The sequence below is a fragment of the Lagopus muta genome, chromosome 3 (assembly GCF_023343835.1).
Source record: "Lagopus muta isolate bLagMut1 chromosome 3, bLagMut1 primary, whole genome shotgun sequence".
NCBI lineage: Eukaryota > Metazoa > Chordata > Aves > Galliformes > Phasianidae > Lagopus > Lagopus muta.
This window is the reverse complement of record NC_064435.1, coordinates 33,765,636-33,792,181: the sequence shown is the minus strand read 5'-3', so window position 1 is coordinate 33,792,181 and position 26,546 is coordinate 33,765,636. Positions and strand designations below refer to the sequence as shown.

At 41.5% G+C, this 26,546-nt stretch overlaps 1 protein-coding gene across 1 annotated transcript in view; it reads right to left on the bottom strand.

Moving 5' to 3' along the window:
• Positions 1 to 25,296, bottom strand: part of ARFGEF1 (ADP ribosylation factor guanine nucleotide exchange factor 1) — an 84,049-nt gene extending 58,753 nt beyond the window's left edge. Inside the window, exon 1 of the mRNA XM_048940428.1 lies at positions 24,960 to 25,296. Within this exon, the coding sequence (XP_048796385.1) occupies positions 24,960 to 25,083 (124 nt within the window). The 5' untranslated portion in view covers positions 25,084 to 25,296. The remainder of the gene's footprint in view (positions 1 to 24,959) is intronic.
• Between the last annotated feature and the right edge of the window lie 1,250 nt (positions 25,297 to 26,546).

Below are 26,546 nucleotides of genomic sequence, written 5' to 3'. Positions count from 1 at the left end.
CGGCAGATTATAATGGAACTCTGCCATTACCGAGAATGGAAAGAATTATGATTATTGAATATGAGAATTACTTAAGGAAGTACAAGGCAGCTCTTCAGCTACACTTCTGTGTCCTTAGCCCCTCCGATCTCCCATGCACAATAGTATCTCTATTAAAAGCAAGACCTAAGCTCCAATATTCTTCCTGCACTATTAAAAGCAGATGTGACAACAGGTGAGTGTTCAGCTGTTCTCAGCAGTTTTACAAGATAGAAAACATGGGTTCAACTGTATGCTTAAACACATTTCTTCACCTAGAAGCACTGCATAAACAGACACAGTCTCCCACAGAGAAACATAAAACAACATTCCTGAAAATGAATATTAGAATTAGTGGCTCCACTTTGCTCTCTTTTTATTCCTAACCTGAAAGAACTTATCAAACTGTGCAATCCTGGTACTACTCGAGGTCATCTGAATTGACTCCATAAAATTTCTCAGCCAATTCGTAGAACCAAAGAATGGCTTGAATTGGAAGGGAACTTTCAGCCCACCCAGTCCCAAGTGCTGCCATGGGCTGGCTGCTCCCACCAGCTCATGCTGCCCCGGACCCCATCCCACCTGGCCTTGAGCACCTTCAGGGATGGGGCACCCACAGCTCTCTGGGCAGCAGTGCCAGTGACAGTTGCTGTGGTCTCTTCTTCACCTTCTACCCCAAAAGCTTGTGGCAGAGTGTTTGGGTATTTTTGAACTGCTGCTAGATTTCCTTTTCTTCCTTGAGCAACTGTGTGAGCTGCCCTATGCCAGGGTAGCTCCTGCTCCAGGAGGGGGGTGGGCCTGGAGGAGCCAGGGGCTGCCATCCACAGGGGAGTTGGACTAGATGACCTTTAAAGGTCCCTTCCAACTCAAACAATTCTATGATTCTTTGTTTTATAAACTGCAACAGTCCTTGAAAGATAATTAAAATAAATAATCCAGTGTGAACCGATTAGAGCTCTCCTTACACTGTTTAAAATCTAAGAGGTTGTCTTTGGAATAGGTCACCATAATTCATAAGAGAAAATGGAAATTTTTGCAACTGAAGTATATTGCAATTACAAGGGAAGATTTTTTGGAAGCATTAATCTAATTAAGCAACACTACTATTTCAAGCAGCATTGTGCAACTCTGTTGATGTAACGTACAGGTGTCATAACCTTAAATAAAAAGACAAACATCTTCAAAGCAGCCAACACCAATTCTTTTAGGAGGCTAGAGCATTTTAAGTGGGAAATAAATAAGCACATGCTATGACACTATTGCTCTGAGTAAGACAGACATCAGACTGAGAGTTTACTTTCACCCTTGAGGAAAGAGAATATCTTATTTTCATGCACTGATAGCTCCCTCTCCTCTCCACACCAAAACACAATTCAATCACAATACAATTACATGGTCACGTAATAACCACATTCAGTAGGAAGCATACATAAACTTGAGAAGCATTATCAGCAGGGAAAAAAAAATCCACAGCAGATCATAATCAAGAAAAGTAACAGTTCTTACACTAGCTAAATAATCCCTTGATGGCAGATGAACTGAAAGACTGATGCATTATTTTTCAATGGGAAGAAGTACTTCCTAAAACTCCCAATAATTACTTAGAAAAGCAAGATGAAGCCAGGCACAAGCTGTGGGCTGCTTCCTTGTTTTGTTCATCTCCTCTCCAAAGCACACACCCAAAACCACAAAGGCAAGAGTCAAGGGCTGGAAAAGCTTATTATCCAAGCATGACAGATCATTTTGAGAAGGAAGCATAAGGGAAGACTTAAGAAGCTAGAATAGAGGAAGAAAACCGTAGAAAAGGACTACAGCTTCCAAAGTTTTTCTGCATTATCAAAACATTACCAAAAAATAACTACTGTGGAAAATAACTCCTATTAGTCTATGACATCAAAATGATGATGCATTCAAAAATGTAATTTATTGGGGCGAAATGCAGCAGAAATAACAAGAAATGAATTCCCTCAAACTCTTTCATACATAGTTCTAGAAGAAGACCTGCTTAATAGAGCCCTAAACAGAGTTGAAAGAAATGTGGCTCTTACTACTATTATTATTTACTGTAAAATAAGAAAATACTTCACAAGTTCTTTACACAGTTTGACGGCAAGAAAATAACATACATTTAAATACATTTCTCACACATTTTCCCATTCTCACACAGAATTGTATTCAAAAAGCAAGAGAACATCTTCCCACAATACTCTATTCCAAACAAGTAACTTTGCCTGCCAGAGAAGCACACATTAGGTCAATTCAACAAAGACTCGCACATTGGAATACTAATATTCAGAGTAAACAGAATTGAAGCTTATTTACCTAAAAGAAAACTTACTGGAACAGAAAACATCCAGTGTTTTCACTGGAGGAAAACAAGCTAGCACATAAACGTTACACCTCAGATTTATTCACCTATATGTTAATGTGATGTGTCCACACAGACAAGGGTTTGTGAAGAGAGCTGTGTCCAGCAAACACACAGCACAGAAGTCCTCATGCCTCCAGTCAGAGCCTCTGCTCACCCACTGCTCCTGTTCCAAGGTGTTTTCCTGTACTGACAGTGTATGGAGAGTAGCAATAAGCAAATTTAGATCTTGATGCTTTCCTCTTCCACTTTGTTTTTAACTGTAGAGGTGTAACTGACTTTCACTAACTTTCAATATGTCCATCTGCAGTGTTAATCCCTTTCAGTATAAGTAAATAAACAGCAATCCAAAAATGACAACTTTTTAGAAGTATCACTAGGACTCTAAACTACCATAAAAATAATTAAGCAGTTTGGTACAATACTGTTATTCTCAATGATCGCATCAGGTTGACCTCCCTCAAATTGGTACTGGAGTACGCAAATTCACTACAGGAAAGTCGTATTGAACTGAGCAGTGCTTTAGCCTCCAGAAGAAACCATTCACTACTAAAAGTGAAGTTCTTTCTTACACAGAATTCTCAAGATACACGTAACAATGTGTCCTCCTGTAAGCCCTGTAAACAGCTTTCCCCATGACATCTTCTAGAACACACACATCTCCTATCTCCTGCCTTGCCCCAAATCCTCATAAACTGTTATTATGGACCAAAAAAAAAAAAAAAAATCTTCTTTATGGGACTCCAGGAAGAGTCTGACAGCAGCATAGTACTGTTTTAATCCAGAAAGCCAACCTTACCCTAATTAGAAAGGAGTGGAAAGAACACAAAACAGGTACATGCATTTATAGCACCTGAGCATGAACTTCAGCTGTGTGCCTCCTCTCTGTTCTAATAATGTACCACATCCTTAGCTCAGCTCTTAGAATTGGCACCCAGTTTTAGTTTATTTATGCACCTGCTCTTCTTACTACTGTTAGTTGCTGGAGTCCCTTAAGCTTTCTTTTTATCCATCTCCGCTATCTGCAAGATCACAGCTCACACAGCTGTGTGCAGGCTCTGTGTAGATACAAGCACTGCTATGCTTTACATCCAATTAAGGCCATAACAGCAAGTCATTCTTATAAGGATACATAAAATAGACTTAAGAACATAGTTAAACACTTCTACTCTCTTTCCATTTCAGCATTTATTATGCTGTTACAACTTCACACCTACAGGCATTGAGGGAATAACTAAGCAAGTAGCAATTAATCACATAATTAAAGAAATGTTCCAAACAAACACCAATTATATTTCAAGTCTGACAGCTCTTGCTGAAATTCAGTGGAGATCCTCCTTGCCCTACTCTGCAAAACTCTGAAACCTCTAGCCAACTGTAATACTATGGCATATCTCAATAGCTTCAAAAAAACAGGGAATTACAGCCTTTGAAGTATGCAGAGAACTAAGTATGTGTACATACACATGCATACATATAAACAAGAAAACTCTTCACAGGTGAGGTACTTCAACTTCAGATGGCACTTATAATGTTCCTTTGTTATATTCACTTCAGCTTTAGTGGAATATGCAATTTATTATACTTTATCTTCTGATCTGTAAGAGGTTTGAGGCAAACCTGTTGAAAAATAATGAAATATCATTATTTTCACATCTGCTACTCGAAACACAGCAACTGTGCCTAATGGTCCATATTGTGCTTTTCATCTATAAAGTAATCTTCTCATTTTTCTTCACAGTCATTCACATAAACAAGAGCTACAACTCCCTTCCCTTGCTCACAACAGAATTCATTTGGGAATACCCAACCCTGGTGTGAATTCGGAAACCTAAATTCATAACCTGACTTGACTCAGCCAACTGCACCACCTACTCCTCTCTGGGTCTTTAAGTATGATGTTTTCCAAGAGAGAATCACTAGCAAACCTATTCGAAAGAATAAACTGCTGGCTGCTTTCTGCTCAAAATTAATTCAGAATAGTTCAATGCAAGGGTGTTTTATGACTAGAATTTCTGTAATAACTTTCTATTTCCAAAGCCAAGTCAAGAATACTGTCAAGTTGCTTCACTCATCTTCACAGGGAATGAAGGGGGGGAACACTCAGATGTAGGTCACACATTACCAAGAATAACTGAATTGCTTTCAGTAGCATTTATATTCTAACATGTGGCTGAAAAGCTCTTTTTCTGTAGCAGTAAATCCCTCTGCTTCCCTCTGGTATTTTAAAGTCTCCATCTTTTCTTAAATCTACAGATAAATCCCAGAAGTATCCAAACTTCTGTCTTCAAACCTCAAAGACATCTCTTATACTGAGATCAAAATCTAAGAGTGAAGGAACTGTTTACATCTTTAAACAGTTAAAAGAAGAGGATAGCTACGTACCTTTATTTTATCAAATAGTGCACACCTTTAAACCACCTTTCCCCTGACGTTTTTTGATACATTCTCCCATTACACTCAGACACTGGTTTTATTCAGAACTCACTGTACAAGTTGCTGAGAAGATGCATTAACACATACACAATTCTGTTTCTTACCAAATACAGTCACCTACACGGACTATAGGAAAGATCCTGATGATCTTTTGATCTCAATGCCTTCTTTACATCTGCCTTTAACAGCCAGATCAGTTATCCTCTGGGCTTTTTATGCCTCGATCTGGAAGTCTGGGACACTGCACAGAAAACGCCCCCAGCAATTCCAGTGGAGACAGTCAGAGAGCTCGTCCTCCGTCTGGACTATCACAAGTCCATGGGACTGGATGGGCTGCACCCTCGGGTGCTTAGAGAGCTGGCAGAGGTGATTGCTGAGCCCCTTTTGGCCATCTATCAGCGCTCCTGGTTAACTGGTGAGGTCCCAGAGGATTGGAGGCTTGCTGATGTGACTCCCATCTTCAAGAAAGGCCATAAGGAAGATCCGGGGAACTACAGTCCTGTTAGCCTGACCTCAGTACCAGGGAAGGTTATGGAGCAAATCATCTTGGATGAAATTGCACAGCATGTGTGTGGTGTCCAGGGGATCAGGCCCAGCCAGCACGGGTTCATGAAAGGCAGGTCGTGTTTGACCAACCTCATCTCCTCCTATGCTGGGTGACCAGTCTGATAGATGAGGGAAGGGCTGTTGATGTAGTCTGCCTAGACTTCAGCAAAGCCTTTGACACGGTCCCTCACAGGCTTCTTCTGGGGAAACTGGCTGCCCGTGGTCTGAACAGATATACACTTCTTTGGGTAAGGAACTGGCTACAGTTCCCAGCGGGTCGTGGTGAATGGAGTGAAGTCCAGCTGGCGACCCGTTTCAAGTGGTGTCCCCCAGGGGTCAGTACTGGAGCCCATCTTGTTTAGTATCTTTATTGATGACCTAGATGAGGGGATTGAGTGCACCCTCAGCAAGTTTGCAGAAGACACCAAGCTGGGAGGTGGTGTCGATCTGCCTGAGGGTAGGGCGGCCCTTCAGAGGGATTTAGACAGGTTGGATCACTGGGCTGAGATGAATGGGGTGAGGTTCAACAAGGCCAGGTGCCGGGTCCTGCACTTTGGGCACAACAACCCCATGCAGCGTTACAGGCTTGGGGATGAGCGGCTGGATGAGTGTGAAGAAGAGAAGGACCTGAGGGTGTTGGTTGATGCTTGGCTGAACATGAGCCGACAGTGTGCCCAAGTGGCCAAGAGGGCCAACGGCATCCTGGCCTGCATTAGAAATGGTGTGGCCAGCAGGAGCAGGGAGGTGATCATCCCCCTCTACTCAGCACTGGTGAGGCCGCACCTCGAGTACTGTGTTCAGTTTTGGGCTCCTCACTACAGGAAAGATGATGAGGTCCTGGAGCGTGTCCAGAGAAGGGCAACAAAACTGGTGAGGGGTCTGGAGCACAAGTCTTATGAGGAGTGGCTGAGGGAGCTGGGATTGTTCAGTGTGGAGAAGAGGCTCAGGGGAGACCTCATTGCACTCTACAACCTCCTGAAGGGAGGTTGTGGTGAGGAGGAATTTGGCCTCTTCTCCCAGGCAACGAGCAGGACACGGGGTAATGGCCAGAAGTTGTATCAGAGGAGGTTTAGGTTGGACATAAGGAAGAACTTTTTCTCTCAGAGAGTGTTCAGGCACTGGAATGGCTGCCCAGGGAGGTGGTGGAGTTGCCGTCCCTGGCAGTGTTCAAGAGGCGTCTGGACGACGTGCTGCGTGATATGGTTTAGTGCTAATGGTGGCAATGGTGATGAGGAGACGGTTGGACTGGATGATCTTATAGGTCGTTTCCAACCTCGTGATTCTATGATTCTATGAGAGGTACAGTTTCCCAAAATGCTTTGCCCAATCCAATAGAGAGCAACCACTAGAAAAGGCGGCTCCTCTTGTTCTATTCCACATGCTTCTTCATGCCTAGCTGCACACTCCATACACAATCATTGCCAAGGCACAAAGTTTAAGCAGCTTGATAATTCAAGACTTCACTGGGATGAGTGAGCTATTTCATCTCACTGTAAAACAACACAGACACTATCTGCCAGGCCTCATGCACATCACACATTTCAGGAAGCAAAAGCTAGAACAGAACTGCCCACTGCAGTTCACTGGAATAAATACACTGCAAGATGATATGAAATTCACCCATTTTCTTTCATCAGCATCAGTACTTTTTGTAATGAACTAAGTTTAAGAAGGCCAACAATGTTTCTTCAATAGAAAAGACAAAGAGTCTGCAGCTGGATCTTCCTCTTCATGTTCCCAATGCGTGGATTGTTTTCTAAACCCTTTTTTTCCCCCCTTACAGCCCACGTTAAAATTCTTGGAAGTGTGTAATTCCCAATTCCAGAGGCTTCTATTCTAAGCACACGGCAACAGCTATTTTAATTTTTTTTTTTTTTTTTTTTAAGAAAAAAGAAGCTGGCAACACAGTTTTGAAAACTACAAAGTTCCCGCAGGCATTTTGATCTTTTTTGTTCTGTTTTGTTTTGTTAAATTAAGCAGCATATGCATGCTATGCAGACCAGTAAATCAAACACTACTAAGGACAAAGAAACCCTTCTCAGAATGAAAAACTGAAGAATGTTGTTCAGTGAGTCGAAAGGCACAAACCTTCCTGCTGCTTTGTGTAACATGCAACCTTCTTCTTCACAACATCACCTGTATTACGACAGAGCAATGTCTGTGCATGTCTGCACAGGGACCTTACCAGTTGAAACATAACACAATTACACTGGATTTTAAAAACTATAAGTTGAAAGCTTTTAATTGAAAGTTTAAATTTTTCTTGATTTTTAAAGCATGAATCAATTCTTTCATCTGGTTTTACCTTGTGGCTGAGGGTAACATACAGAAAAAGAACTGCTTTAGCCACAATTAACTGCTGTTGCTGGGGAAATATGGGATGTTAATTGTAACAGACTAGATCACTGAAAGAACAGAAAATTAAATTTAAGGAGTAAACACATTCTGAAGGAGGCCATTTATTACTTTACTAAAGAACTGAGGAGAACAAAACTCCGTAGAGAAACAACTCAATTAAAACCGATCACCTAGAAAAGTCTCATGAAAGGATATACTACAGCTATTTAGATTGGAAATGTAATTTACAGAAAATATCATTTTACTGAATGCAGTAGCATACGGTATTCTGATCAGTATACAAGAATTCTGTTAGTGTCTCTCTCTTACCTGGTAACAGCATGCCGGACTGTGAAAACTACTGCAAATCTTATGAGACAAACCAGCAGCTTTTCTGCCTTAATACCTAATTGATTTGACTTTTCAAATACTCATCCCAAGAAACATAAGTACCATCTGACTAACCCACAACAAGGAAAAAGAAAATAGTAATTATAAATCAATAATTACGTCTTTAAATAAATGAGATTTATGACAGACTTTATAGTCAGATTCTCTCTGTCATGCAACACAACATCATAAAGCACACAATGCACATTAAGTTCATGGGAATATCTGCTACTCCACAAGAAAGACTTAAGAATTTACTCACTGAATTACATTTCAAACTTAAGAAAAGAGGAAAGGAAAAAAATAAAGAGGAAGCCTTAAGGAATGATAAAATTTAATGGTTCACAGTACTACATAACCCGTTCACGTTTCTCCAGAGCAGTTCATACAAGTTAATAGGAACATTTTCCCAATACTTCCTACTGATTCAACCAATGGTACATAGCACTTTCTCAGCATATTTATCAAAGAGATATGACCCAAAATATCCAGACCTATTCTCTATTTTTTCAGCAATTCATCCAAGTGAGTATTTTCTTTCGGACAGCAAAATTCTAGCATGGGCCACCTGTATGAAAAGGCCTACAGAGAGTGTGTGGTTTATGTTTCCTCCAATCCACCAGGAAATCGGGTCTCTGTTGTTATAGGCTGTAAAACATGTTTGCCTAGTTCTAGAGAAGGTGAATCAACAACTCTCAATATGCCACAGTAGCTCAATACGTTATCCTCTGAAGTTGAGAGAAGTCAAAAGGATGCCTGTCCCTGGAGACACTCAAGGTCAGGCTGGATGGGGCTCCAAGCACATGACCAAGCTGTAGGTGTCCCTGTTCACTGCAGGGGAGCAGGACTAGATGACCTTTAAAGGTCCTTTCCAACTCAAGTGATTCTATGAAAAGCCCTTGCTATTACTGCTGCATTTTTTAAGAAACAAATTTGGATCTAAGTCTTTGTGTTTTTCACTTTGTAGACTGAATAATAATATGGCTATTTTGGGTAAACAGCAGGAAGAAGAAAATTCAAGCTATGAACTCCAAAACTGAGTGTGTGTGTATATATACACACACATATACACATACACAGCTCCATATTTAATCTGTGATTTTTTGCTTCCTACATCAGCTTGAGGAGGAAATTTTAATTCAGGACACACTATGAACATTTACCTAATAGTTTGACTCAGGAGATAAACCAGGAGTGAAACTGTAACTGGAAAACTGATTTATCTCTAGCCTCGTCCACTGTTTATCAGGCATCCTGATAAGCTTTTTATGAAGAGTGTGCCTTATCTACTAAAAAATAGTGTAGAACCTTTTTTTCTTTTGAAAGTTAAAACAAACTCATAAATACAGGCAGGCAGATAAAAGAACTGATTGTGTATATTTCTGGTGAAAGCTAAAAGAAATGTAGTACAGTATCTTATACAGAACGAAACAATGTGGTAACACAAACTGTTCCTCTTCATGTCAAGTTGGGCTTTTTTTCCCTCCTATTAATACAGTAGGTTAGCTTCCCTCATTTCTAAGATCAAAAACTCACAGAAGTGTGTCAAACCCAATCCTCATACTCTGCTTGGAAAAACATGAGTTTCTGCCAAAATACAAAGATGAGAGAAGCAGAAACAAATTTCACAGCAGAAGGTAAATTACATTTGAAATTGGGAAAGCATTTTCAATCCAATCATTTCTCTCTGCTTGGAAAAGCATTTCTGAAATTAAATATATACAAATCAGAATCTCGTGAATCCATCCCTTGTCTGAAAGGACACAATAAGTTCCTTTCCAAAGGGCATCTTTAGTCTGACCTTTAAGGTCAAAGTAGGCAAAAGTGGGCAGCCCAATTAAAAGAAAAAACAACAAAGACCTGATAGTAAGAAATTACCTTACCCCTTTGTAATACAGCTGCTGGATTCTTCCACCAAATACATCCCTCTAAGGGAGAGATTTGTGCACAATTTGTCGTGCTGCTACCAGTGTAATCCCTTTTGCACTAGGCTGCCCAGAGAAGTGGTGGCCTGCTGCTAGAGAGGCCTCCAGCTGGTCTGTGGCCCTGCTTCCACCAGCAGCCTTCTCAGTTCCCTTCAATCAGCATGTCTGACTCAACTCACTCATTTCAAGTATTCGGTACACAAGAAGCTCACCTCAGCGTTCCCTTGCAGTCGAAGAGTGAGATAAACAAAAGGCTAAACAGAAACGATTCTGAGTAACTCTCAAGATTTAATCAATATTAGTATTTTTGACCATATTGAAAACAGAAAAAGCATCACATACATTCAACAGAAGCACCTCGTGAAGTACCTGATTCAAGGTAGGATTCAGTTTCATACTGCAGCATTGCCATCTGTGCGTTTTCACACACACTGGTTGCTCAAACCTTTGTACAGGAAAGCTGCCACAGAAAGCTGGGAAGGCTGAGCAGCAGTGTGGGGTGGGTTTGCTGAACCTTTCTGCAAAGCCAGCCAAGAGCCAAGTGGGACTGCCAGTGCCATACTGACCCAGTGCACATGAAGACTCCTAGCCTAAGCACCTTGCTTTTCAACCGAGTCTTGTTTCAAAAGCTTATGCTCCCGTAACAGGATCAATTACATAGAAACAGCAGAACAAATGACAAGTGATCTGACAGTAACAAATTCAGTTTCTCATTTTTTCCTCAGCACAAGTATCAGCAGAAACTTAAAGAAAAAAAATTATGACCACTCCAGCTAAATAGCTGGCTTATTTACAAACAAAAGGTTTCAAGGCCTAACAAAACATTACTTAGAAAATTAAGCTGTAACACATTTTGCATCAGTTCAGCTCCCCTCGTGTTATACAAGCATTCTGTTCTTCCTACATCACATACAGCACAACTTTTTATACCAACATGCAAAGTTTAATTCCAAAATTTGTACCTTCAGTTCATAACGTCATTCCCAGAAAACCAGCCTTTTCATTACAATTGCATGTCCTCAGACAGGGACTTTCATGCAGTGGCATGAGTCCATTTAAAGGAAAGAAAATGTAGATATGGCTAAGCATGCTTTTTAACATGTAAAATTAAACATCAAAAAAAGAATTCAAAGACAGTTTAGTAATATTCTGAACTTCTGCACTAGCCAGCTCAAAACCATTTCACTAGACTGCAGAAGTGATGGAACTCAATGAAAATAAACTTCAAATGAGAGACACAAAAGTCAACCAATTAAACTTTCCAGCCAATGAATGTCTGAGGAAATGCATAAGCAAACCACAGGGTCCAAAACAGGAAACACAACCAGAGCAACCATATCTCAGCTTTTTAGAGGAAGTTCATGTAATTGAGGACTAGGAAAACTGGGCTGCATTAAAAGGAGTGGCCAGCAGGGAGAGGGAGGTGATTATCCCCCCACTTGGCTCTAACTTACATTTTGCTGCAATTATTGTGTCTAAGCGAACTACAAAAGCAAGGCAAAATCTCCAAAACTGTCCCCTCTTACCAGCACCAACCCGCCTGTTGCTTATGCCCTCAAGCACCAGGACTGTTCCTTCACGTTTGACAACTCTTACAAAAGTTTCATGTAATTACTGAAGGTACTTAAACTTTAAGGATCAGTGTAATTAAAAGCTGTAGGAAATAGTATTTTTCATTTCACTTTAATTAAGCTGTTCTTTACAGGTTTGCTGTACCTGCACAACAAGAAATTACAAGTAGTAGTTCTCCCTTCACGTACAACCTTATAGACCTCCTTCACATCTACTTCCTTTTCACAACCAAGAAGCAAGAGGAATACTCAACTTGATCTCTTTTAGAAGAATAACTTCGGCCACCCTTGCTGACCTCCTGTGAGTATTTTGTCACTGCACTGTCTCTTTGGGAGACAGCAAAGAGCAAAACCATTAGGTGGAATATGTGGAATCTTTATAAGGCAATTTAACAATTTCATTTTCTTCTTTCTGTTTTCCAATTTGTCTTTTTGACAAAGGAATCAATATTTCCAGGGAATCACTCACAGCAACTTCAATTCTGTTTCCACTGATGGATGAAAGTCTCACGAGAGCCTCTGGTGGCACACACACCACACACACACACAACTGAGACCACTTCTCTCCTCCACTTCCTCTCTCCTGCTTCTCATACTGATTAGTTTGCATGGAACAACAACTGCAAATTTTTCTGTGAGTGAACGAGTGTAACACAACTACAGGTTTCAACAGGTTGATTTTGCACTATCATATATTTATTCTTGTCAATCTTCATCACCTCATAATCCACCCTGAAACAGAATATGCCTTTATAAAATTTTAATACCTGCTGCGGAACAGAATAACTCAATACCTCTAACAACCAACCAGGTTGAGGTTCACTGGAATTGAAAAGCAGTGTAAAACTGGGTTTCCATACACTTACCTACATGTCACTGACTGCCTTACAGATATGCACCTGCCAAGTCTGTGCTGCTGCTTCCTCACTACAGTGCACACATCCATTCTGTTCTCCACCAGTTTTGTGTTATGCTACAATTCAGATGTGACAGTCCAACGTTCTCAAGATTTCCCACTCCCTTAATCCCCTACCACATTTTTCTTTAAAAACATAAAGTAGATTGATGCTAACATCTACTACTTCCCTTTCCTTTGTTAGGGATCAATAAAGTGCTAATGTTATACAGTTTATTAAACATTCAAGATTAGAGACTCTCTAGAACTATAATTCCAATGAGTTAATGACAGTTCTGATTTAAACTTCAAACTGGGAAAATCTTCCTACTCATGCCATCATACCAGTGATGATCCACTCTTACTCCATAATTTTAAAAACCAGCTAGTACAAACTACTGCTACATACACTGAGGATGCTCAATAATAAGTCTCACATATTAGCCAAGATACAAAGACAGCCTGAGGGAGCTGACCTTGTTCAGCGTGGAGAAGAGAAGGCTGCAGGGTGATCTCACTGCAGCCCTTCAGCACCTAAAGGGACCCTATGAACAGTTGGGGAGCCAACTCTTCACAAGGGTAGATAATGCCAGGATAAGGTGAAATGCTTTTAAGTTGAGGGAGAAAAGATTAAGGTTGGATATCAGAGAAGTTCTTTACAGAAAGAGTGGTGAGGTGCTGAACAGGCTGCCCAGAGAGGTTGTAGATGCCCTGTCCCTGGAGGTGTTCAAGACCAGGTTGGATGGAGCCCTGGGCAGCCTGGCCTAGTATTAAATGGGGAGGTTGGTGGCCCTGCATGCACCAGGCATGCTTCATGATCCTTGGGGTCCCTTCCAACCCAAGCCATTCTATGATTCTCTGATACAAAAAGCAGTGACATCTCTGCTGTTACATTCATGAATGCAAGCACACAACTTACTAATTAGATGTGATAAGCATACTGAAATGATTCATAGAATAAAACAAATCCTGGCATATAATGTTGGTTATTCTAAGCCAGGCACATGAGCAGAGTTATCTCAAAGTTGGTGTTTATCTTGACAGGTTTATTTTGAACCTTTTGTTTTGTTAAAAAAAATAATAATAATCCAGAGTTGAAACTGACGAAATTAGATACGTAGCTATCAACTACCTGACTACAGGGCAGTCATTCAATATAAAACATGGAATGCCTACATGAGATTTCACTGTTAAGTAACCAGTAGCGTGAATTATCCCAGCATTCCCAAGCTTTATTTCAAATTTACCTCCAAGATCCTTAGAAGTTCCATTATACCCTAAGAAATGGTTAAAATATATGTAGTGCCCATTAAGTGGCTCGCTAGCATATTTCAGAAATGGTCTACAAGTAAAATCAAGAAGCAAAACAAATGACACTGCTAGACTTCTATTCATTTCAAGCACTAAAACTTTAAAGGTCATGTGAAAGTTCATATCTGACTTATGCTACTGATAAAAATCTGCTTGAAAAGCATTATGACACTTCCCCCTGCTGTAGCTCCGAACGCTACAAAAATGGTGACGGCATATTTTCAAGATACAAGATAGCCACAGTTTAATGATTACCTATAAACTCTGTCAAACTACACTTAAGAGAGAAAAAAATATCTACAGAATAATGAAGAAGTATGGACTTTGGTTGATCTTTATGTCTTTAGAATGCCCCAAAAAAGCTACAACCATGCCAGCTTTGTAATTTTCACCTTGAGCAAAAACTCCTATTTGTAAACAGAAGTTCAAGCTTTAAATCAGAAGTTCTGATGTGTGATCTTTCAACTGAAGCTTTCAAAGTGATCACGCTATTGTTAACGACCTGATTTCTTCACTAGATTCTGATACAGACAGCAGCTCAGACTAACATGGATGAACACAATAAATCAAAATACGATTATCTCAGTATTACAAAAGCTCCAGTGTCACCAGCAAATGCACATATCCATTAGATGATTAATACAATAAAACCTTTACCCATTACCTCATTTTATCTAACTTAGAAGGAAGTATGTTTGAAAGGCTGCTTAAGTTAAGACAACTACTCCTATGACAACTTTTCCTTCTTTTCTCAGGTTAAAATTAGAAGACAAGTGGAAGATACTTAAGAATGGTCAGCACCACTCAGTACTGTTAGGTCCATCCACACTGCACACTATGTCACACGGCCATACTTCTACCCATGCTTACTAAAGCTGTGAAGAACATAACTATCAAAGTGTTCAATTCAGTATTAATTGAAACCACGATTTCATAAAATCTGTTATGAAAAAATGTACTCACATTGACTAGCACAGGTGATTTTTTTTTCCATGTAATTTGTTTGTAATTACTTGCACTTTTTACTGAACTTTAAGAGCATCATTGGACATAGGATAAAACAAACTACTATGAACCACAACAGACCTTTCAAAACAACCTTCCCTGTTACACAAATAAATTACCTATCAGTAGAAGTTTCTTTGCATTTCAGAAGCCGGCACACAACTGGTTATTTCTAGGCAATCTATTTGCAGCCATCTTCCACCAGCAGCTAATGCTGATCATCACAGAGGCACCTACTAGGTTACATATAATCTGGGCTATTCATAGCTTTTTTCCCCCTTTCTTTAAAAATATATATGCATATAGTTATACACACACAGACAGATGTACACTGCTAATAGCCCCTAACTTGTTTTTTAAAGCCTTAAAATTACACTTTTCTTGCTCTTTCATACACAAATTAAAGTCCTTCATTTCACTGTGAGGATATTTCACCTTGACCCACACAGGGGGAAGGTTTTTGCTTTGAAGGGATTGTTATTCAAGTGGAATCCTGCACAAAAGCATAAAAAAAAAACCCCAGGGGTAGAGGCAGGAAGCCTCAATGCCATGTTACCTGCCTGAAGTTCAATACCGGAAGGACTGCAGAGCAACCAAGCAGACAGACTGCAGCTTCTGCTTTCAGGTGAAAGCCGGTGGATGAAGGATCAAATGGTCCAAATGCCATTTCTCCTTCCTTACAGAAGAGCATTAGGAACCCAAACACAGATTTTTGACTTGAGCTTGAAAATACAACATGAAGACTCAGGTAGGGCAGGTCAAATTTATCTCCTCTTCCTTTCTGCTTCTCAGATACAAAGCTAAGGCTCCTTCAAACCACTAACCATTTTCCCTCCATTCACAACAAAGAAGAGAGACAACCTCAAAGGCGAAAACTATTTCTCCTTATTGCCAAATGTCTAAGTATTCTACATCTACTTATATGCACAACATGAGCACAGTTACACAAAACAGTGTCATGGCTTAAATTACAAATGGAAAAAAAAAAAAAAAATCTATGAGTCTCATTTCACTGCAGGTAAAGAAAATGTTAACTGCATTTCTCAGACATTTAGGCAGTCTTCATCCAGCTTTCAAAATGCTACGCAAATGCAGCTGCCCTTCTCTGGCAGTTTTACTTATTGCTGTTATAAAGCTCTGTTTCCAATTCAGAATAATGAAACAGAGGTTAATTAATTCCTATCCCCTTTCCTATATACTGTACAGGATGCAATACACACTCTTGCTGATGTCACTGTCCATTAGCTAAATGAAGCAAGCTAGGCTAAGACTCTGGATTTTCTAGCTTTCCTGAGCTCCAGGAACACTATGGCTTTTTATAAGGTGCTATGCTCTTGGTTCACGCAACAGTACTGTCGAGACTTTTACACACAATTTATTAACCGCATTACAAGTACTACTTTGTCATGGCATCACCAGTTTAAATCTGTAGCAGTTTTAGAATTCATGTGATTTGAAGCTATCAAAGAAATCAAACCAGCGACAGACACACTACTTACAGTAAGTACTGATTTGTATTAAATTTACAGAACGGGTTGAAAAATCCGTGAGTGTATCTCAACAATATCTGTACAGCTGAGCCCTGTAGACTAAAATGCTATTTAACATCCTAGTAGTAGAGCCCAATACTTTCACCATGATTTCCAAAGTACATATATTTGTTCCCTCCAGTTGCTCCCTAACTGCAAAGCAGCACTGTGATACAGAAGCGTGCTGGTCATTCAGACATCCCTGACAACTAACTGCTGTGAAATTGACACTCAAGATTCCCACACTCACACCAAATGAAAGCATGAAGCGCTAACACACCTCTGTGCCCAGCCCCGCTCAAAATCTCTGCACATGAACTATTTATACACCTAATCATACTTCTGTTGGTATGTGAAATGAACAAATAACATTCCCAAACCTGTTAAAATTATCAAAACATGAAGTGCTACAGACAATGAATGCAGGATTTGTATCATCAATGGAACGTTTTTTGTATTCATTTTCCTCTGCATTTAAAAACAGAGGCAAAATAGGGATTGAATAAACTATATTTGAATGAAAATATGTAGCATTTTCAAGTCTCTTAAGAACACCTTAATGTTTTTTCTGACCCAAGAAAATCACAACATGAAAAAAGATCTAGGGGCAGTAGACTACAGACACTTGAACACAACCTGATTAAGCAGCCTAACATCAATAACCATGCAATCTCATAATGGATAACATATATGATGCATGGGGCACAAGAAAAGTTGGGGGTAACAAAAGTAATGCATCCCAGACAGAAATTGTCAACTGGAGGGGAAAGGAAAGCTCACAGAAATTACAGCAGAGGTGTCCCAGCAGGAGAATCTCTTGGTTTGGGTAAAATTGAGTTGTTTAGGTGTGTATGTAATTCCACAATCAAAAGCCAGGATAGGAGACACAAATGCAATATGTAAGGCACGTATCACAAAAAACCACAACCAACCCGACTTATGTAATGCAATTAGAATGAGCTCTGTTTAGCTGAAAAATTAAATAACACAAGAACAGTATACTTGCAGAAGTCAGAATCTGGGCCAATGAAACAAGCAGTCACATGAAATTATCTAATTAGACGGGGCTACTGGCCGTTGCTTTGGTAAAGTGTTTATCCGCTTTACGGTTTTTTCTTTCCAGGTCCACCTGAGAAGCTGTTGAAAAACTGTGCTTTGTTCCAGCTCCAAAAATAATAATAAAGTCACAGGAGGATGAAATACATTAAAAGTGAGCAGAAAAAATATTTTGGAAATCTAATCAGACATTGCAACCAAATACATAACTGCTTTGGAATCCTTTGCTAGCAGGAGTATATTTGATGGCAGCTTAGAAAAAAGCCACAAGCAACCCGCTTCACAAAATAAACTCCACTGGCGTGCAGCAACGGTCACCCAGTTCAGGAAGTTGTGCCTGAAGAGGCAAAGTTCAGTGGGCAGATGATGAAGATGGAGGAGGTGACATTCTCTCTCTCTCAAAACAGTATTTGTTTGGTAGGAATGAGTGCATGCTTCCTGTTAAACAGCACTTCTACAACACATGAAATACATGAATTTCTCAGTACAGCGCTTAAAAACATAACTTCACTTAAGCCCGTGAAATCAAGTGCCAATTTTCTATTAATTTCCAAAAATCTTTCTTTTTTTTTTTTTGGACCGGTAACAGGAAGTATCCAGTGGGAATATATTTTATAAAGTCCTGAAAAGCAAATCCAGATGCAAACAATCTCTGAAACAATTTTTCCTCGAATTAAAACAAATTTTTTGAAAGAAGAGACCAAAACACAAGTGTAATGCTAATAAAAGCAGCACACTGTTCTCCCTCCCATGTCTAAATAGAAATAACAGATCTAGGAATCTTGACTTTTGTGCTTTTCTTTGTACGCCTCTTCAAGCATGTCTCAGATAATAAAATCCATCTAAAAACCAGGAATAACATTACCATAAAAGCTGTTCCAGGTACCGAGTTAGTAAAACCCTCACATTCCCAATCCAGGCTTCGAAGCTGCTCAACTACAACATCTTTCTATGAGCTCATGTTTCTCAGGAACTCTCTTAACATCTCTTGCTTCCAACCAAAATCTCATTACCTACTAATGCGCCTGCACTGACTACAAAGAATGCAAAAACAACAACAAAAGCAATAGTATAAAGAAAACCAAACTCAAAAGCCTAGAAAGAAACACAAGCAAAATCCCCAGCACCAAAAGGGCTGGAAGCTAAGATGATTGGATAGAAGCAACACGACAGTGGGAAAAGAACAAAATAATCTGTCAATATTTATGCACATATATATTTTTAAGTATTAGTTTACACTGTTGGAAGTAACAACTGCCAAAGTTAAGAACTGAACAACACAGGCTGTGTTGTGTTTTACCAAAACTCACGCTGGTGGAGGGTACTTTTAGGGGGGGTTGGGGGAACAGACGTTAAATCTTCCTGAAATTCTTGCCAACTGGTATTTTCATTCTCACTCATCACGTATCAGCTACTCCTCTACCTTGCTGGCACTAACATTTGGCCATTACAGTACTAATTACCGAGGTCATCCTATTCACCCTTTTAACGGTGTTGGCACAGTAGGTGATTTCTTCCAGTCCTTTGGAATTTTCACAGTGCCCTAAGACTTACTAGAAATCAATAAGGGAGTTCTGCCAGGTATTTCAAAATCTAGGGACTCAAGATGCCTATTTATAGAAAGCACTTTCACATTTGCGCTCAAAATGGGAAGCATGACATAACAAATATCATCTACCTTGTCCTCAAAACAGTTACTTCCATTTGACACTCTCCTGCATTCATTAAGATATCCATAAAGCACATATGCCAGGGATTCTGTTTGTTGGTATCAGTGAGATTTAAGTTCTGGTACTAAGTGTTTTTCACAGAAACTAAGCACACCAGCTATCATCTGTTCAAGTATCCTCTACCTATAAAAATCTCACAGAAGTGCTTTCTGTCTTCCCTGGTTGTTTAAAGAGTTTCTGGATATACTTTATATTAAGGCTTGGTTTGCCTAACAAGAACCTACTGTTTCTTCTTCTATTTACTCCAGGAAAGGGCATGGTAGCAGCTGTCAGTTATGTACAGAGCACTTCATGGTGCATACCTGCCTGACTAGCACAGCCAGAACACATATTTTGTGCTTGCAAATACGCACGGTGCAATTTTGTCTCTTCAAACATATTAAAGCTTTTTCCTCAATTCTCTTTCCTCCTCTCCACCTGCAGTTGTGCTTCCTATCATTTCAGCACCGATGCTCCATCGTCCTTCTGAGATGAACATCCTGTTAAGTGTCCCTGTGATGCTCAGCAGTCTTTCCCAGACAAAAATACATACAGGAAATCCCCGGCTCGATGCTGGAAATGTGAAACACTCTCTCCCATTTTAAAGTCAATCACCAATCTATGGCTGCCCTTCTTAGACATGCAGAGATCCATGCACAATCTCACTGCTCTTGCTTACCAGGCTCTTGGCAGCCTGCTTTTACTTTAAAGCACCAGAGACTTAAAATAATCAACACCAGTGGACAGACAGGTTGCCCTCTAAAAAGACAAGACTTCTTCACCTTGGCCTTTGTGAGCCTTTGTGATTTTCATGGGTTCCCCCAAAAACAGGAAAGAAAGCCAAAAAGACAGTGGCTGGTATCACCTTGCTTAGCTGTCATGTAGGACTGTCACGTGGCTGACATGTTTAACAACAAACCAACAAAATACCATCTCAACCCTAACTACTCACTGAAAGCCTGCAGAAAAGGACTTGAATGTACATCTGATGTCAACAAACAAAGTTAGGGCTTTTTTTTTTTTTTTCAATTTTGTACAACAAAGACCCACAAGAATGGACGCTGCTGTCACGTTGAAGAAAAAAAAAAACAAACTAATGTAATAAGGCTAACAGGAGATGGGAAAAAATACAGACGAAAACCAAAGGAAAGGAGAAAAAGTTGACCATTACAGGAATAACACACCAGAAAAGGATATGCAAACAGATCAGCTAGGAAGGAAACTACAAAACAGGACAGGCATCTCATTGTAAGAAACAGATGCACATATTGTTGTCATATGACAGTTTCTCTTTCTAAGCTTTATCATTCCAATCACTGTTCTGAAGTAAGCAGAATAAATACACTTAAAAGCTGCCTTATATTACAAGTCCTCCAAGACTAGGTTTTAAAAATAGATCAAAAATCAATATTAGAACTTTCAAAATATCAAAAGGCTTTCATTCATGATGTATTTCAGAATGAAATCAGAGCTCCACCTGAAAAAACACCTGTTTTATCTTCTTTTTCTAAGACAAAAAGCAATTATTTGATACTTACTTCTCACCAACAGTTTTCCGACTCAAATACAATCTACCTTGTTTTCTACAAAAATATTTTTTTATGTGCACCCTGCCAACCATTCCATTTCTCAAGGGAGATTAAAGCTTGTCAGCACTGCCATTCTACACAGCCAACAATTGATTATATTCACAACAACAACTCCCACCATACACCGCTTCTCTTAAATGAGCCCCATAAATCTGACATAAACTGCACTTTACACCTCAGATGGAGAAGGCAACCTGAAAAGCAGCCCATGTGGCCAACCAAACCCTACTGATACCAAGCTACATTCGAAACCTTTGCAAAAGTGCACAAGAACTCAACCACAAAGAGAAACCTGCTGAAGCCCAAGCACAGCAAGCAAGAGGACAGAAGATTTTTTTTTCTGTTAAAATATCTTGATTTGCAATAGCAAAAAATCTCTATTCATCCCTCTTGTTTACTCTGCAGTGTGTTTCAGAAGAACAATTACAACCAGAAAATAAACTTTGCACGGACAATGGCGGCTTGTATATTGTGAAAATCAATGCCTATAGCACATGCAAACAGCAGACAATGGTACAATACCATGTCAATCTCCATCGAAAAGATCACTGAAAATTCTGGGTTTGCATCTAAAACGAACAACTGGATTTGATAAACGACAAAAGCAGTCTATCGAAAAGAGCATTATCCAAACTATAAACAGAAATTTTGCTTATCTAACACTCCTCCAGCCAAACTGAATCCAGAACACAGTAATTGTCTTCAAAAGGCATTTTTAACTGTTCATACTGAAGTTTGTCAATGCATGCAGCATTTGCAACATGTACATGCCTTTCAGTATTGGCAACTAGTGAGCTTACCTCCATTAGAACATGGCTGTACTACAAGACATTAGAAAATGATAGCAGGATGGGTAAAGAGAGACAGATAGAAATGCTGGTGAGGCTGCCCCAGGCCATTCAGAAATCTGTGCAGGCAAAGGTCAATCTTCCCACCCCTGAGGCTAGAGATCTATTCCCAACTTTGCTCGTCTTCAGAAAAACTAAGGTTCAGTACTTACTAATCTCCCACATATGCCTGTAATGTCAGCACAAACAGAACAGAGCTTTTACATCCACGCTGCATAAGGATCCTGGATCCTACATCAGCAGGATGTTTGCCTGAAAGACTGCACAATCAGGGAGCATTTGAAGAACCTTTTAGAACTGCATTTCAGCCCTCTTCAGCTAACACTTTCAGAATTCCAAGCAGCACATGCACACTTCTCTTTAAAGTGCACATTAGTTACACATCTTTATCATTTCATATTTTTTGCAATTTGGAGATTTGAAGAGAACTTCTTGGGTCCCAGTCCGTGCACAAAAAAGCGCTCTTTATACATATAGGGAATTTGTTTTCTCAGCTAGGTCCTTCCAAGCTGACAAACTCAGCCTGGATTCTGACACAACACGCTGACAGCTTTTGTTCTTTCTATTAAAATTTTTATATCCAACTGAGAAGAGCTTTTTTCCCCAAGACCTTGTACGGACTGCACACAATGCAGTATGTTTACAGTAAACTTCCCTAGACTGTAACAGACAAAGAGCAGCACAACCAGCAGTGCAGGGACCTTTCAATCTAATCCTGCCAGCTAGATGCCTGATGCCTTGCAAATGTACAGTTTTAAAGATAAACTTGCTCCTTACACAGCTTGAAAGTAAGCTGCTATATGCACACAACAAAAAGTTTCTAATTACCCGTATTTCATTAGGTGACTAGTGAAGGAAATGTAATGTTTCTTACACACAGAAAATGTTTTTCAGAAAAAGCAAACTTACACAATAAATACATGAAACCTGGAGCTGACTATTCTGCATTAGCCTAGACAAAACCTGGTGGACAGAAAGACATGGGACGTCAGTTACTAGGCTTAATTTCCTCCCTATGTCACTACATCAAAATATCCAGCAAAAAAAAACCACCAACAAACACTTTCGGATTAATAACAACTGTTAGTAGTTATGATATTTGATACAATAAACAACGACTTACTATTACATTCATGCAGCTGGAAAAAAAAGCCCAAATAATGGAGTTTTCTTTACATAAGATACTTTCAGGGAAGACCAATCAATTAAACACTCAGGCTGCAAAAGATGATGTTGGCTTGCAAATATGTAATTACTGTTATGATTTTTAAGAGCTACCTTTTACACAAGAAGCATTTAGGGGAGAGAGAAAAAAAAAAAAAAAAAAAAAAAGAAAAAACTTTAGAGTTTGTCACAGTTAACTTCAAATCCACCTTAACTCTAAAGCACCGTTTTACTGAATTTTTATCATTCATTTTACTGGTCTCTGTAATCAAACAATTGCACAGGAATAAAAAAACATTTACTCCTTGCTTAAGGTGGCCAGGAAGTGTCTGGCCAGAAAGTACTTCTCAGAGCAGATACTATCTGGTCCTCCAAAGGAAAACGAAACTTATGCATTCGACTTCCAATTCTGCTAGAGCAACACAGCCCAGTCTTAATCCCAGCCAGCCTACATGCAAAATAGGGAGGAGGTTTACTTTTCTCCGAGAAGCTTTTTATAGTTAGATGTGAGCACTACTATTTGGGAGTTATACTTTGCCACTGTGGAATTAGGTCTCTACGATGCACAAAAAAAAAAAGAAAGACATACTACATTCATAAACAATCACCAAATGTATTTCACTGTGCCGTAATATAACATCACTGACTTTCTGATATGAATGGTAATTAACATCATTTCTGGCTTTTCTAAAGTAGATGATACCATTCTATGCACATTAGCTAATACACACATTTCCTTTACCCCTGCTTTGCTGTCTTTTATGCCCGCACATGATATGGTTGCTCTTATTTATGGCCCAAATAGTGCAATCAGACCAACAAGACGAGGTTTCACTGAGGCTGCAGCACAGCAATCACTGGGATGTGTGCTGGGGGTCTCCTGGCACAGATCAGTGCACAAGAGGCAGGCCGCACAACCCAAGGCTTTGCTTTGTCAGGTGCACAACAATGGACCATGCCTGGGAGGGATCCGGTGACACTTAAGGCAGATCTCCCTACTGAGAAAACAAAGCACAGCACAAACTCAAGGTGAGCACCAGCATTTGATTCTACAGATGACATCCAGGCTGAATGCAAACTCAGCTAAATAACAGAATATTTCTCCGCTTTATCTCTAACTTAATTATGCAGTATAAGGTCAGTAGAAAAGCCAAAGGGATCTGTCAAAGCTGTAAGACTATTATTAATAAATTAGGGTAATAAATGAGTGATACAAGAACTTTTTCCAACATATTTGAATTATTAAGAAATAAAGAGCTGAACTACTGCCATTTCTCCCCCTGCATTTGATGGACAAAGCCAGAAAGCAGCAGCACTCTTTTTTTTTTTTTTTTTTAAATGAAAAATATTTTAAAAGAAAAATGAACAGAACAGAGAGCTTGAAAATACTTCATTTTTTAAAACAAGCGAGTTTCAGTATTTTCTCTTCAAGCAAATCAATTTGAACAGACATTATGACTGCACAAAAAAAAAAAATAAAAATCAAGAATTCATAAAATAATAATCCCCAAACCCAGAAGCCATTACACACAAATGGGAGGGACATAACCCATTTACGCATTATTTCAACGAGGCAGGCATCTCTCCAGAAGCGTTTCAGTAAACATGCTGTGTTTTTGCCGGTTTTTTTTTTGTTTTTTTTTTTTTTTTTGCCAGGAAGCTTCGAACCCTGCCTCCCCCTGCACTCATCACCGGCCCAAATTCCCCTTTCAGCTTTCCGGCTGCTGGATGTGTGTGCTTTGTACAGCCCAGCGCCAGCGCTTTTACGATGCTTCCACCCGAGTGCGGCCACAGCGCAGACCCCACACAAACAGCGCACGGCGCTGCGGCGCTCCGACCCCTTCCCGACAGCCGCCTCCCCCCCAGCAGGGACGCGGTTAAGCTCTCCTCGCACACCTCCATCCCTCCTCCCCGCAGGCCCAGCCGCGGCCTGCCGTCATTGTCTGTCGCTCGCCACCATCCCTCGGTGTCACCTGCTCCCTCCCTGTCTACTTCCAGGTCAGCCCGGCGCCCGTCTCTGCCTATTCATCCTGCGAGCAGGAGGAGGAGGAAGAGAAGGGCCCGCCGCAGCCCGCAGCCCCGCCGTCACCCCGGGGCTCTCCGCTGACAGGCGGGCGGTGACGCGGCCAGGCCTCGGTCTCCCACCCCAGAAGCGGATCCCCTCGAACCCCACGCCTGCTCCCCCCAGCCTTTCGCCCCCAGCCCCGCTCCCCGCAGCCCCGGTATTAGGGGGCAGGCGGCCCGGCCCCGCCCGCGGCTCACCGAGGGCCACCTCGCAGGCTTTGCGCAGCTGGGAGTGATGCGCCTTCTTCACCTCCTTGTCGGCCAGGATCTTCTCCAGGGCCCGGGTCAAGAACATGTTTTTCGTCTTCTTCCCTTCATACATGGACGCGATCGAGCCGGAGGAGGGCAGGGCTGGGGAGGGCAAAGGGAGCGGGGCGCCGGCCGCTCCCGCCGGCGGAGGACCGCGAGAAGCCGGGGCCGAGGAAGGGCTGCTCGCAAGAAGGGCCGGGGCGTCCCGACGCCTGCTCGGAGGGGAGGGAGGCTCGGGTGGGCCCGGGCAGCGGCCAACCCCCGCGGCGGAGGGAGAACGAAGCCCGCTCCTCTCTGGCCGCTCCGTCACCCCCGCCCCGTCGCGGTGCGCGCTCAATCCCCGCGCCGCCCCCGGCCCGCGCCCGCCTCCATCAGCAGCGACGGCAGCGGCGGCGGCAGCGGCTGCAGCGACAACCTGCCCTCGCCATGTTGGAAGGAAGCGACGTCAGAGCCGCGGCCGCACGGCAGCCGAGCGGGAGGAAGCGGCGGCAGTGGGGGCCGAGGGCGGGCGGGTGGAGGGGGACGCTCTGCTTCTGCCCGCCCTGTGGACGCGCTACAGGTGGAGCGGAGCCGGGGGAGGCGGTGGGGAGGGAGGAAGGGACGGGTGGAGATGGCCGCTGCCACCTGGGAGCTGGCTGAGGAGGAGGGGTGGTGCTTCCCTTCCGGGCCACCGGCGCAGAGAGGGGAGGAAGGCTCTCCGGGAAGTGCCACCTGCCCCGGCGGAACGACGATCAGATGTAGGGGAGGGGCCGTCCCCTCCTCGGTTTCGCTGTGGGGAAGCCCCCAGCCGTCCCTCAGGGAGGAGCGGCCGAGCGCAGAGGGCAGCACGGGGCGGCCGTGCCGGGCTTCCCCGCCCTCCTTCTCGAGGGGCGGCCGTGGTGCCGTGGGCTCTTGGGATGTCTCGCCTTCGTCTGTGCTTCGCGTGGGTGCTTTCGTGCTGCCCCTCCATATCGCCTTTGCTTTTCTAGCGCAGTGACTTCTATATTTTCGTGCCCTGTTAAACTGTTATAAATTTTTCAAAAATTATATTTTTGTTCGCTTGCATTTTGGCGTTTTCCCCTCTTGTGATGTGAAGGGGTAATGTCCTCCTCTTTGGTTTGGGGCCAAGAAAATCTCCATCTGATCCTGACCAACAACATCAACTCCTGTGTGCAAAAACTAGGGTTATTTCTAATAAAACAGTAGTTTCTACTAAAATTTCTAATAAAACTGGTATTTAAAAGTAGAATCTGGCACTGACAATAGCTAGGTCGTAATTATAATTCTTTCTTGACCTTAAAGAAAAAGCAGTACTTCAGAATCTATCTGGAAATGGAAAGATGGGATCCCCAGATCTGCCTTTTTGGGCAGAGCTGAAGGTGGCTGGGCTGGGGAAGCCATGTTGGGCCTAAGAGCATTGGATGCTCTCTGGAAGGAACCCCACAGCTAACTTCGCTGTCTGTTCCTGACCAAAATACTAAGAATGTAGATTTTAGCTTTATAGAAGCACTGTGGGATCATTCAAAATCACATCCCCAAATGCACTGATCTTTGCAA